Source organism: Mastomys coucha, unplaced genomic scaffold (genome assembly GCF_008632895.1).
Source record: "Mastomys coucha isolate ucsf_1 unplaced genomic scaffold, UCSF_Mcou_1 pScaffold15, whole genome shotgun sequence".
NCBI classification, from domain to species: Eukaryota; Metazoa; Chordata; class Mammalia; order Rodentia; family Muridae; genus Mastomys; species Mastomys coucha.
In genome coordinates this window covers 117,930,713-117,945,107 of record NW_022196897.1, presented here as the reverse complement: position 1 = coordinate 117,945,107, position 14,395 = coordinate 117,930,713, and the positions used below count along the sequence as shown (strand labels likewise).

The 14,395-nt window shown below is 46.3% G+C and overlaps 1 protein-coding gene across 5 annotated transcripts; it reads left to right on the top strand.

Moving 5' to 3' along the window:
• The first annotated feature begins 1,443 nt into the window (after positions 1 to 1,443).
• Positions 1,444 to 13,467, top strand: Prokr2 (prokineticin receptor 2). Of its 5 annotated transcripts, none has more exons than XM_031371986.1 (3): positions 1,444 to 1,633; positions 4,960 to 5,547; positions 12,410 to 13,467. In XM_031371986.1, the coding sequence occupies exons 2-3, from the start codon at positions 4,967 to 4,969 to the stop codon at positions 13,104 to 13,106; spliced, it is 1,278 nt and encodes a 425-aa protein (XP_031227846.1). In that variant the 5' UTR covers positions 1,444 to 1,633; positions 4,960 to 4,966; the 3' UTR covers positions 13,107 to 13,467. The 5 variants fall into 5 exon arrangements, with proteins under 5 accessions (XP_031227846.1, XP_031227844.1, XP_031227845.1 ...); XM_031371984.1 differs by having other exon boundaries at positions 1,444 to 1,637; XM_031371985.1 differs by lacking the exon at positions 1,444 to 1,633 and adding an exon at positions 1,680 to 2,075.
• Positions 13,468 to 14,395: the final 928 nt, after the last annotated feature.

Sequence of the window (14,395 nt, the reverse complement as noted above, 5' to 3'; positions counted from 1 at the left end):
GGGGGGTTGGGGCAGTGGTTGCAGGTTCTAGCTGCTCTGTGCTGCCACAGACAATCACAAGGCAGGTTCTCCATGTTTTTGCAGGTGACGTGAGCTCCCACTGGGCACAGGCTCCTTTGCACACAAGATATTGGCTCTTCCCAGCCCACACCACTTCCTGCGCACCCTACACTTACTTCCCATAAACTCTCTGCACTCAAATTTGTTTGGGGGTCTTTTTGAGGATCCTGAATTAAGACAACTACTTCAACACTCTAAGTCACTGTCCTCATAGTCTCCTGGGGGACTGCATGCTGGTCCCCTGACAAATCTATTATGCTGAGGTCAGGACATCAAGTTGCTAGAATGACAATTATGGGTTTCTTGATATGTGTGAATGAGACTCTGACCTAAATCTACCTTGGAGAATGCTGTGAGTTCACCAGAGGGCCCTAAGGGTCTGTTTGTCCCATGTAAGGGATGAGCTGGTGGACACGGGCCAGGAGAGTTGAAGCCGATAGCTGAAGTTGATAAACATTCACCTTGGAAAGAATGACCTAAAAGAGTATGTTCAGATATCTGGCTACAGCGTCAAGTCAGTCTACTTGTACAAAACCAAAGCAAAACAACAAAGCTTGTTCTCCTCCAGTCTGGAAGTTGTACTTAGCAGCCACAGCGCCAGCCAAGCCACAGCCTCTCCCTGGGAGGAAAGAAGCTAGGTCTCCTGACTTGATGGTAGCGGTGAAGAGGATAGGAGGGCAGGACAGTGGGGTAGTTTCACATAAGGTAGGACAGGCAGAACCACAGAATGCCCAGTTCCAAATACCCTTCCAAGCCCTCTGTATAGAATGTTTAATTGCCAGCTCACTCGCCAGGCCTCATCTAGAAAATGTTCTCCATGGCCAACGCACAGTTCCTGCTTTAGTGGGAATAATTTATAAAGCCCTCCGTTTCTGGGAGAAAGAAAATAACTCCTCTGGAAATAAAGCAGGGGCCCCTGGGTTTCCTCGGATAGACTGGAATTTAGACTCGGGTTGTCTTTGAATAGCCAAGGATACTACTACAGGAAAGATCATCACAGTTTGGACCAGAACCTCCCAAATTGAAGCTTTGTGCAGGGCAAGTCATGACACCACTCTAATTTCCAGCTTTGTCTCTTACGGTCTGGAGTGCAGTATGGGGGCCTCTCCTGCATCACTTCTAAGGGAAGACTGGGCTTCACTCCTTACTGGCTGGCTCTGGGAACACATACACTCCAACTCTGCACACCAGTGGAAGCCACAGATGCTTGCAGAGGACAGTGCTCCTTCGCAAGGATGGCCAGCTGCTAAGGTCTCAACGGGTTCAAGAGCCGGAAGTCTGAGACCCTAATTCAGTGGAGCTGGGAGGCAGGCGGGTCTCGGGGGCGGAGTCGGGCGCCGGGAGGGGCGGGACACCTGGGCTGGGTCCCAGGCTGTGGGATGAGCTGCAGAGCGAAGCAGCAACTCCAGAAAGACTGAAGCGCCTTAGAAGCGCGAGGAGAGCAGCACCAAGCGACACTCGCCCACCAAGTATGCAAACCTCAGCCAGCGCTAGCTAGTGTCCCCAGAGCCCGGGCCGCGCCCACTTACAACGGCGCCACGAGCCAGGGGGGTGCGCCCCTGAAGGCACCAAGGCAAGTGAGTGCTGGGTGGTGGTGGCGGGCTGATTTGGGGCACGGCGCGTCTGTTCCAGGAGATCCCTTCCTGCCTCTGGACCCTGGGATTGGGGACTAAGGGACTGGGATTCAGCCCGCGGACTTGGTGGAAGGCGTGCGGACAAGGGAGGGGGTGTCTGAGCGGTCCCTGTGCCCTGCGGGCAGCTCCGGTGCCCGGCTTTGTTTCTTGGGCTTGAATTCCCCAACTGGATATCTAATCCCCAGCCAATGTCGCGCTGATGTGAGTGAGAGACGTGGGAGCCTTCAAACGGGCTCCTTCTTCCCACAGTCTACGGGGTGCTGCTGAGACGCCGGCTGGAACTCCCGCTTATTTGTCCCCGGTAGCGATCTTTGGGAGACCAATAGAAGCTCCAGAGGGAGGACACTGGGATCCAGACTCCACTGGAACCCCGCTTGTCAGGTAGGGTGGAGCGCGCAGCTGATTCGTGCGTAGCAAGTCGGGGTTTCACTAACGGCCGCCCGTGACCGCTGTTCCTGGCTAGAGTGGCGATTCCAGTCCCCCAGCGTTCTCCCGGCCCTCGGAAGACTGGGCAGACCTCACTATCCAGTTTGATAGCCTCTTGCTACCCCTACCCGTAGCTCGTAGCTCCCGCACTGGCCAGTGTGCTGAGGTGGGAGAGGAAGGCAGTTCATTGAGACAAACCAAGTCAAGTTGGAATCCTCTCCCTGGCCATTCGCTTGCCCCATAGCAGCTACCTCCTGGGAGCTAGCATTTTGGAGACTCTATTTCCTCTCCCTCCTGTGAACATCTCGGGACACTAAAAATGTAATGAAGTTCTCAAGCCATGGGCAGCTCCTAGACTCCCTGGTCATCCCCACCCACTCTTAGAAGGCTGTTATCAATTCAGTCTGGTCTCAAGCAGCCACTTCAAAGATCGCGACAAGGTTCAGTTCCTCCTTAGTCGGGGTTGGCTGTGGTTGGGCATCTAGAACCTAAGGAAGAGGTTCAGGAGCTGATCCAGAGTCGTGGGGTCAACCTGGGGAGAAAGGATTTATCCTAGAGCAGGGCTTCTTAAAATTTTCCATTCAGAAGGACCTCATTCACCAGAGAATTTCTTACATGTCCCTGGGTTTGTAATTGTATAAAGTAGGAATATAATTCAAACACTTACTAATAATAAATCATTAATGTATTTAAAAACAATTCTTTGATATGCATATAATTTTACCATTTACGAATGAGGAAAGCAAATTTGCATAGTAATGAGATGGATTGTGTATTTTTACATAAAGAATTAAACCTTGGCTGGATATTTGATACAGCTTCTAGAACATTTTTCAGAGTTGAATGATATTTTTATTTTATAATTGTCAATGCTGGGAATGCCTCTTCATATAAACACACACGGTACAAACGGCAAGCTTGCTTCAGGGCTGTTTCAAACACTGTTGGAAATTTTGTCCTAATTCCAAGCCAAATTTCATTTAATGATTTTTTTTAAAAAAATGAAACTCCAGTCAACTGCTCAGATGGCAATTTTTAAATTTTTATTTTATATGTGTGTGTGTGCATATGTGTGCACATGTGTGTCAGTGTGCATTGTGTGTACATGTGTGTGTGCTCATTTGTGTAAGGTGAGGGGGTACTGTTTGAGGCCAAAAGAGGGTATCAGTAACTTGGAATTGCAGGAAGTTATGCTCAACCCAATATTGGTGCTGAGAACTGAATTCTGATCTCTGGTCTTATTTAAGAGAGCCCCCTACAAGAACAGCAAGCCCCCGTGACCACTAAGTCGTCTCTCAGTCCTTCAAACAGAAATTTTTTTCTCCATTAATTTATTTATTCATTTAACATCCCGATCATTGCTCACCCTCCTCCCAGCTTCACATGTTCCCTCCCCCACCTCCACCTCCTCTTCTCCTCTGAGAAAAGGACTATCCTCCCACCTGGCACATCAAGTCTCTACAGGGTTAGGTGCATCCTCTCCCACTGAGGCCAAACAGGACAGCCCAGTTAGTGGAACAAATTTCACAGACAGGCAACAGCTTTAGGGATAGCCTCTGCTCCAGTTTTTGAGGGACCCACGTGAAGACCAAGCTGCACATTTGCTACATGTGGGTGGGTGGAGGCTAGGCCTAGCCTGTGTATGCTCTTTGGTTGATGGTCCACTCTCTAAGAGCCAGCAAGAGTCCAGGTTAGTCTACCCTGTTATCTTCCTGTAGAGTTCCTATCCCCTTTGGAGCCCTCAGTTCTTCCCTCACCTCTTCCATAAGAGTCCCCAAGCTCCATCCAATGTTTAGCTCTGGGTCTCTGCATCTGTTTCAGTCAGCTTCTGGGTGGAGCCTCTCAGAGGGCAGTTATGCTAGGCTCCTGTCTGTAGGCATAGCAGAGTATCTATCATCAATAGTGCCAGGATTGGTGCTTGTTATGGGATTCTAAATTCTGGCCTTATTCAAGAGAGCCCCCCTATAAGAGCAGCAAGCCCCTGTGACCATTAAGCCATCTCTCAGCCCTTCAAACAGAAATTTTAAAATCAAAACCTTTCAGTACAATAAATCCAAGAATATACTAATGTGTAGCTTGCAACAATGTATAGCATCCAGTGCGTAGCATCCAATGTGTAGCATCCAGTGCGTAGCATCCAGTGCGTAGCATCCAGTGCGTAGCATCCAATGCGTAGCATCCAGTGTGTAGTCTTTGTTTTCCATAATTAAACTGTTATATTTCTAAGGGAGCAGAAAGCTTTGCATGTATGGTAATTGTATGTGTGCAACTCGCAGCACATGGGTCTGAGGCTAGGTGTTTGAGGCCCTGTTCGTGGGCACTGCAAAGCACACTAGCACACAGGGCAAAGTGCACATGCGTGTTCAGAAACAAGGCTACAACGAAGTATCCTGATGCAACTTGGTTGAAGGATGCCAAAAACAGCCAGGATTCACTATGTGCATGGTTTTGGTTTTTGAATTGATTTTTGTTCATTCAAAAACCATTTACTTTTTTTTTCCGATGCCACATTCAGTTATTCAGTTTAAGAGATTGGCTTCTAGAGCTCCTAAGCAAAGAACAGGAGGGTAACAGGAAAATCACTCCCAGCCACCAGTACATTCCTGTCCAGCCCCTGCCTTGTGCCATTGTCTGATAAGCTGTGGAGAGTAAGAACAATCAACCCAGAACTGTGGCTGGAAGAAGGGCAAGGGGACTCCAGTTCATTCTGTGGCCAGCAAGCAGACGGCCTCCCGTCTCCTTGGCCCTGGGTGAGTCTGGCTGGGCTGTACTTAGGGAACTCTTGGGGGAATGGTACCAGATCTGATGTTTGCTGACCCCTGGTTGTATCTCTCCCCAGATCCTGGATGGTATCAGTTCTCCCCAAGGATTCCAACAGGGACCTGTACACACTGACCCCAACAGAAGTGCTGAACTCCACGTGGGCACATCTCCCTGATACATACCAGCCCACTTGTAGCATCATCAACATGGGACACCAGGACAGAAACACTAGCTTTGCACCAGCCTTAAATCCACCCCAAGACCATGTCTCCTTGCTCCCCTCAAACTTCAGTTATGGCGACTATGACCTCCCCCTGGATGAGGATGAGGATGTGACCAAGACACAGACCTTCTTTGCAGCCAAAATTGTCATCGGCGTGGCACTGGCAGGCATCATGCTAATCTGCGGCATTGGCAACTTTGTCTTCATTGCTGCCCTCGCCCGCTACAAGAAGCTGCGCAACCTCACCAACCTCCTCATTGCTAACTTGGCCATCTCTGACTTTCTGGTGGCGATCGTCTGCTGCCCCTTTGAGATGGACTATTATGTAGTACGGCAGCTTTCCTGGGAGCACGGTCACGTGCTTTGTGCCTCTGTCAACTACCTTCGGACGGTCTCCCTGTACGTCTCCACCAATGCTCTGCTGGCCATCGCTATTGACAGGTGAGGTTCGACTTCAGTTCTCACAAACTGGCATGGCTCAGATGTGACAGCTCAGGGATTTGTCAAGGGGCTAGAGGAGACATTCTCCAGATGTGTTCTGTTCACCAGCATTTGAGAAAGTTGGAAGTGTCCGAGTCCCATAGTTCTGGTCATACCCTCAGATACAGTCTTTGCTACAGACACAGGAAGCACATGCCCTACAAGACAGAAACAAAAAGCAGAAAACTCAGGCAGCAACTATTTAAAAGCCGTAGGAGAGTTAACCAGAGCAGCTTCTAGTCAACACAATAGATGCCAAGTTTTTCATTGTAGCAAGATCCAGATACAAAGGGCTCCATTGCTTAGCAAGCTTCCTGTGCCCCTGACGATTTCCTCTGCCAGCCTTAGTAATCACTCTCTGTCACCGCAGTTCAGCTCTGTCTGTCCTTTAATCACTTCATTAGAATCATGGAGCATGAAGCATCCCTTCTGGTGGTTTTGTTTCAGAGATGATTTAAAAATAAGATGGCAGAATTTGCTTACAGGAAAGAAAGAAGGACATGTTTGCTTTTGCTGTTTTGCATAGATCTGTAGGCTTATTTACATATATTTGCATGAGACGTCCCAGAAGTTCTTGTTCTGCTCTAAATTTGTAGGTACGAATTGTAACAGCAGCAAATGACAGATCTTGTATGTTTCATGTTTGTGCATAGTTTCAGGTCGGCATTGTCACCGATGGAGGGGTGGGGAATGGGAGAGATCGTTGATGCACCCGCCCTTTTGAGCTACTCTGAAATGGATTCTGAAGATGGGCTTCCTGACCTTTCCTTTTGTCTCCTTCAGTGTCTCTCAGTGTCTCCCTTGTTCTGGGTGCTGTTTAGCACTGTTTAATATACCAGTTAGTTATTTTCAGTTATATTTATAAAAGACACAGAACAAGATACCTCTTCATTGGCATAGCAAGATGCCCATGCCGAAAGCAGCTTTATTACAGCCCTGAGGCTCTGCAGCCCAGAAGCCAGCTTATGAAATGCATACTTGCCAGCCAACTGCACAAACTCCTCAGTAAAATCACCTAGACGGTCACTTGGTGCAGTGACAGTCTGCTTCCTGAGCCCTACCCACCCAAGTCTCCTGAATGGCAATCCCTTGAGCTGGGAGCTGCGTTTTCACTCACTTTCCTGAGTGACTCTAAGCTTGCTGAAATGAGAGCGATTGTTGTCCTCACGCCTCATCCCCCCGTAAACTGTGTCTGTGACATCAATCTTGCTGTCTTGTGTCTTGTGATGCCAGGGCTGCTTAGGAAGCAGTCACTCTGGCACAGACAGCAGAAGTTCCATTTCACCTCAGCCAACTCTTCCCCATGTACCCTTCACACCCCATCAGCTATGCCCCTTCACCCTGCTCCCAGTGACCCAAACAGGAAAGTGACCATCATTCTCTACCTTTCTTCCTGTCCCTCACTCACTGACCCCATCCCTTATGTTCAGCTCTAACGAAATCCAGCACCTGTTCCTTCAGCTTTGCCACTTGGCACCTCATAATGAGCACTCTGATGCTCTGTTGACCTGTCTCTTGCTCCCCAGGAGCTTCTAACTGCATCCTAAAATCCATGTTCATCCATATGAAGTTCATCCAATATGAATCACAACTGCTGGTTTTTCCTAAAATATTCCTTTGCTTATGAACTCTCCAGAAGTCCCAATGTCACAGGATATAAATCCTGAGTCTAGCATTGTGGTCTATGCCAGCATGACCCTCCAATTCATATTATGTATGGAGATATAGAAGTCCCCATCTGTGTATTTTAAAACAATCATCATATCTTTGGTCTTTCTGCCTCTACACTAAGATACCTATATCTTCGTTTGTGTTTTTCCCCCAAACCCTCTGACATGTGCAGCAAGTACTGAGTGGGAAATGAGAAGTGGGGGGCAGTAAATACACTACTGAAGCCTCTGTGGGTGACTGCTGCTAAGAAAACCTTGGAGTAGATGTTGATCATGGCTCAGAGTTCTCCCAGGCATGGGAGGAGGGAGCTGAGCTGTTTGTATATGGCTCTTACAAGTCATTGCTTCTCAAAAATACTGCATAGGTAGCCACGAGGACTCTGAAAGCCAGAGAAAACCCTCAGACAAACAAAGAGTCAGGTATTGTCATCCTAGAGTACACACACATATGCTGATGCAGCAAAACAGGAGTGAGGGAGTATGTACCAAAGTGGTGAGAGCAGAGGGGGATGGGAGAGCACATGCTGAAATATAAAGGCGGAGGCCAATGGGGAGAATATACTCAAGGATAAGAGCGAAAGGAATGGAGGGGTATGGCAGCATCTGCCATGACCACCACAGGTTTGTGGCTCTGCAGTCCCCAGTTTAGGAAACAAAAATACCAGCAGTAGAAGAGATAGTTTTTTAATTGAAGAAGCCTTTTTTCCATGTAAAAACTAGGAATTATCAAACATTGGGAATAATAGAAGCACAGTGACTTGTAAATGCTTGTTTTTCAACAAAGGCAAGGGTCTCACCTATGTAGTCCAGATTGACGTTGAACTCTGATTCTCCTGCCTTAGGCTACTGGACACTGGAATAACAGGCACACACCCTTAAATCTAGACTTAGCTCCCTCAGGAAGCTTATACCTGTCATACCTGGTAGAGGAGCTAGATGGAGGGGAAGCTTCCTGGGCTTCGTAGAGTGCTCCCGGTGGAGCACCTCTGACAAGCACAGAGGAGCTCCTGGGTAGGTGCTGGGGTTCTGTGAGACTCACAGATTAAAGCAGCACCTGGAACCTCAGGCCTTAGAGCAGTACTCTAATAAGTAGCCTCTTCCTCCATCATTGGGCTCTAAAATAATCAGAAAGACAGATCGGACATCCCTACCTTTCCCTGATGGTGCTGATTTTAGAAAATAGGTCTTTTTTTTACTGGGGCCATGTTGGGTGGTGTTTTCTGGGATCTTATTTTTATTCACCTCAAATAGAGAAACAATTTAAGTTTCTTGTGAGTTAGAAGAGACTCATTAGCCACTGCCCAGAACCCACACAGGTCCTCTCCTAAGAGTCTCCACAAAGAATACCACCTGCAGGCCCCCACCTTGTCAGACTTCTGACCTCCAACACTGCACTATCTCAATGCGCATCATTTCAAACTAGGGTGTTTATTATAAGGCCTACAGGAAGCAGCCACCCAATGAGGCTTAAGCACCAGTCCTTGCTCAGCCTGGGCTCCTGCAGAAGCACCAGGCTCCCTGTACATTTCTATCCACTAGTTCTTTAGACATGCCTGCTCTGCTATGCAGAAACTCCAGAAGGCCCACCACATGCTGCCTTTGGAAGCTGAGCCCAGAGACTCTCCTCCTGCAGAGGAGGTGCAGAGAGTGGAGGTCCACTGACCTCAAAAGCATGCGCACACACTCAGGCAGACAGTTGGCAACAGAGACCTTGCAGATGTCTCTCTTGCCAACAAACGACTCATGGGAAATGATCCGCATACGCAAAGTACTATAACTCCGTCATACATTATGGATGCTTACCTTCTTGGAAGCTGACACAAATCCTGACAGATTGTCAATTAAGTCCTTATTATCCCCACTTCACAGATGCAGAGACTAAGTCTCAGGAGGGTAAGTTATTTATCCAAGCGCGCAGTCTGGAAGCAGACCTGCCTAACACCTTCCAAGTCAGTGCTCTTGTCTTTCTGATTTACTTGATGTTAACAATGAATTTTGGAATGTCTTCTGAGTAAGAAAGATACATTGGATGACAAAATATTTGACTGTAAGAGTTAAGGACAGCCAGGCAGATTATCTCTCTCTCTCTCTCTCTCTCTCTCTGTGTGTGTGTGTGTGTGTGTGTGTGTGTGTGTGTGTGTGTGTGTTTAAGGCTAGCCTGATCCTCAAACTTTTTAGATGTATTTATTTTATTTATATGAGTACACTGCAGCTGTCTTCAGACACACCAGAAAAGAGCATTGGATTCCATTACAGATGGTTGTGAGCCACCATATGGTTGCTGGGAATTAAACTGAGGACCTCTGGAAGAGCAGTCAGGGCTCTTAACCACTAAGCCATCTCTCCAGCGGCTAGCCTGATCTACAACAGTTAAGTTCCAGGCCACCCCAAAAAAAGGCGGTAGGGGTGGGGGATGGGAAATGGCAACAAAATAAGCAGAAATGTGAAGGGTTTTTTTGCATTAGTTATTGGTATACTATGAGTTATTGATATACTATGAGTTATTGGTATACTGTGAGTTATTGATATACTGTGAGTTATTGGTATACTGTGAGTTATTGGTATACTGTGAGTTATTGGTATACAGTGTGTTATTGGTATACAGTGAGTTGTTGATACATTGTGAGTATTAGTTATTGATATACTGTGAATATTAGTTATTAGCACACTGTGAGTTATTGATACACTGTGAGTTATTGGTATACTGTATTAGTCATTGGTACAGTGTGAGTATTAATTATTGGTACACTGAGTTATTGACATACTATGAGTTATTGATACACTGTGAGTGATGACAGGACCAGATTGAGAACAGTTTTAAGTCCTGAATTTGTTTTCTAGTCTCTAAAGACTTTAGACTTAATACAGTACACAGAGTAATGAATGCCCAACAAAGATGCAACTCCCCCCAAGTCCATGACTGTGCTGCGCTGCATGCTAAGGAGGAACAAAGTAACTCAAGGAGCTATGGTTGCTGATCATTTAGAATAGATACTATACCTGGTAAGGTGGAAACCATGAGTGACAAAGGTTCTTACCTGAAGGGGGTGGGCAGAATGTCCTAATAGGAAAGACTCCACTGGCCATTGCTGGCTTTGAAAGGAGGAGAGGTTATGAACCAAGAAATATAGGCAGTTCTTGAAAAGTTAGAGACGCAAACAACAACAAAACCTAAACAAAAGCCTCCCATCAGATTGTCCTGAGAACCCCTAAAAATTGCTGGCACCCAGGATTACCCAGTGAAACCATGTCAGACTTCCGACCCCCAACACTGTACTTGGTGCCACTTCAAGTATCACTTTTATTATAAAGGCAACAGGAAACAGTTTGTCCAGTTATCAGAGAGAGACAGTGACTGTGAGATGTCTCCGTCAAGTGGGGAGCGTGCCTGTCTGTTCACCTCTCCAGCCCTGTAATGCTTGTTCTCCTAGCCTGGTCACACAGATAGATGGAAAGCTCCAGAAGCTGCTGTAGTATTGCCCAGCAGGGAGCTGCTGTGTTTGGGATGGATTCAGCTAGTATGGAATCAATTGGAGAGCTACCAGCAAGCAGGTACAGATAGGACAAGATAACAGAAATAATGCAAGGGACAGAGAATAGTAACATGTCAGAGAGATTCTAAGTCACATCAGGGTTTTGGAAAAGTGATCAAAGAGTTTGGTTAGAAAAGAAAGTCCGAATTTTCTACTGCTCTTGGCCCACAGTTCGTGAACATTAAACATAACAAGGATGTACTTGGGTAAGTATTTTTTAGTAGATACTTCCTGCTCTCTCTCTCTCAGCCCACACACTCATTTCCAGAATGATTTGTCTCTTATCTACCTCTCATGCCTCTTCTCTTCCTCCACCCTCCTCTCCACTCTTCCTGCCTCTCCCACCCCCCACATAATACACAGAAATTATTCCAGGACCCAAATATCTAAATAGCTATCATTCCACCTCTCTGGAAGCAACCCACACGAGTGAGCTCATTTTCCACGAAGGCTTCAGGCTTCATCTGTCTTGATTGAGCAGCATGACTCCTTAAAAAGAATAGGAGTAACACTTTAAGTTACTCCAGCGAGATGCCTTGGTCACACATTTTCTCTTGATTGTGAAATGGCACAGGGAGGTGGATGTGAACTCTTTGTATCAGGAGGCCCCACGCTGGTATCTGCTGGCTATGGTGGGCATGTTGTTTATTTCTTACTAGGGTCCTGAATCCCACTTAATCCTATCACATCCATAATGCAGGCTGATGTCTAGCAGAAGGGGTGGGGTAGGAGGGATGGAAGGAATCCCAAGCAGTGTCCACACCTCCCTTTGAGCTACACAGCTCTTCTTTCACCTTAAATCATGAGGGATTTGGATCACAAACTTTAGAAGTACCATGTTCGTGAGCAGGATGACAAGACTGAAAACTCAAAAGGTGTAACAGTATCCTCAACAGATGAGTGTGTGTATCCACTGAAAAATACCCACACAAGTACATTCTTACTATATTTAATGTTCACAAACTGTTGAGGTTTGGTCTATAGTTATGTATTCTAATGCTAAATTTTGTACCTGAAGGTCTAAGCCTACAAGTGAGTTCTCAGATTTACCAGCTTTTGTTGTGCAAACCTTGTTCCTTAATTGAAAACTTAATTGAAAGAGAAGGATGCAGAAGGAGGAAGCGACCATGAAAGGAGATGAACCAAGTATTTGTGGTACACTGTTGGGGAAGTAGCCAGGTCAGTGGTTAGAAAAGTAGAATATGGATTACCTCACCCCCCTCCGGCGTTGTCAAAGACAAATAAAATAACTATAGTCTGTCTTATTCGTTTGCAAGCTAGACAGGTAAAAGCTTAAATTGGCTGTACTATAACAAACACTCTGAAAGGTAAATACCATTTGTCTTGGGTTGTATTAAGAGACATAAATCTCAGAAAGAAAGGTAATTCCCTGACCCCTACCCCAGGTAAGGGAGAAAAGCCAGGCTGCTTTAACCCATTAGTTGTTTGCATTAAATCGCTGCTGTAAAAGCCAAGTGGGGCTGGTAGTGAGCTAGTGCTGCTTAAACCTGGGTGGGAGGCAACTGGGGATTCACTGTGCTGTTCTAGCATTCTGGGCTGGTTAAAAAACAATCATGCTTCAAAGTATAACCATCATTGCTGGCTTCCCTCTCCCTTCAGATATCTCGCTATTGTCCACCCCTTGAAACCTCGGATGAATTATCAGACCGCCTCCTTCCTGATCGCTTTGGTCTGGATGGTCTCCATCCTCATCGCTGTCCCATCTGCCTACTTCACCACAGAAACCATCCTCGATATCGTCAAGAATCAGGAAAAAATCTTCTGTGGTCAGATCTGGTCGGTAGACCAGCAGCTCTACTACAAATCCTACTTCCTCTTCGTCTTTGGGCTTGAGTTCGTGGGTCCTGTGGTCACTATGACCCTGTGCTATGCCAGGATCTCCCAGGAGCTCTGGTTCAAGGCTGTACCTGGCTTTCAGACAGAGCAAATCCGCAAGCGACTGCGCTGCCGCCGCAAGACAGTGCTATTGCTCATGGGCATCCTCACAGCCTACGTGCTGTGCTGGGCGCCTTTCTATGGCTTTACCATAGTGAGAGACTTCTTCCCCACGGTGGTTGTGAAGGAGAAGCACTACCTCACCGCCTTCTACGTTGTGGAGTGCATTGCTATGAGCAACAGCATGATCAATACTATATGCTTCGTGACGGTCAAGAACAACACCATGAAATACTTCAAGAAGATGCTGCGGCTCCACTGGAGGCCCTCTCACTATGGGAGTAAGTCCAGCGCTGACCTCGACCTCAAAACCAGTGGGGTGCCTGCCACTGAAGAGGTGGATTGTATCAGACTAAAGTAGCCTGCAGGTATTGCCCAAGGAAAAACTTAACATTCGATACTCAGTACATCACACACCATCAACCACTCACAAGCTACATGGAAAGATACAGCTGTATTCATGTTCTCCTGCTGTAATGTATCTGGATGCTTCTGTGTAATAACATACAGCACAACTGATATCTGCATAACATCTTAAGAGACTAGACGCAAGTAGTAACAAGTGAAGTGGACTGAATGCTTTTGTCTGCAAATCACCCCAACAGATTATTCAAGGACAAGAGCTGACATTTGAGGATTACCTGCTATGTGCAAAAACAGTTACAAAAAAAAAAAAAAAGGTAGAAGCTATTTTGAGTTATTAAGCTCTATCTATCCATCCATCCATCCATCCAGGTCACTAAAAAGAAATCACAAATAATTAGCCAAAATCATGCTCCATATTCTTTTATTCTGTATCTTTTCTGCACATAACTGTCAAAGGCAATAGAACAAAGCACTTAGAAATGTCAGGGAAACTCCATCAATATGGAGACCATGGCCTCATTGGAAGAAGGTCCATACAGCATATTGACTTCCCCACTCAGCTCCAGTTATCTCATTAGATATTTTGTACTTATCTGCAACGTTGTAATTTCAGATGAGGGGAACAAAAAAAAAAAAAAAAAAAAAAAAGGCTTTACCACAGACGTATCAAATCTCATCAGCCTATAGGGCAAAGGTGGGAGCTCCGAGACAAGAAATGTGTCCATGGAGGAAGAGGACAGAAAGAGCAGAGGTTTCCAGTGGCAATGAGTGTAATCTGTCCATTTGCTATGATTTGGACAATTTTCTAGAGCATACTCTGACTTACAAAAGGAGCTCTACCTGAGATCCAAAGGTCCGGGTAAAAGTCCTAACTCCAGGACTCATCTCTGTGTGTCTTCACTTTAATGAAATGGAAATAATGAAAACTGATCATTAAGAACATCAGCCCGGTGAAGTCATGGTGTGGATGGATGTGATTTTCTCCTCTTCCCTTGTGAAGAATGTGATACTGAAAAGCTCATTAGAGGGAGTCTGAAATGGAGAAACGGTTCCACAATTTTCATCCCTCTTCTTTGGATCAGAGACCGCTGAACTCATTTTGAAGTAGCATATCTATAGTGGGACATAGGTCTCCCTGTCACAGAGTGCAATCGAGAAGACAGAGTCAGTGCCCAGACCCTCAGCATCCCTGTGGTCTTAGACAGTCTTCCCAACATAGCGTTGGTGGGCTCCAGGACTGAATCCACTTGTATTATTATGTCTTCTACTGAACACTAGGGTTAG

What these genes read in the sequence shown, in the direction of transcription:
- Prokr2 (XM_031371986.1), top strand. Translation starts at nt 4,967, where the DNA reads ATGGTATCAGTTCTCCCCAAGGATTCCAACAGGGACCTGTACACACTG. An exon ending in CTGGCCATCGCTATTGACAG is followed by an intron (nt 5,548 to 12,409) that starts GTGAGGTTCGAC and finishes CTCTCCCTTCAG; the next exon opens with ATATCTCGCTATTGTCCACC.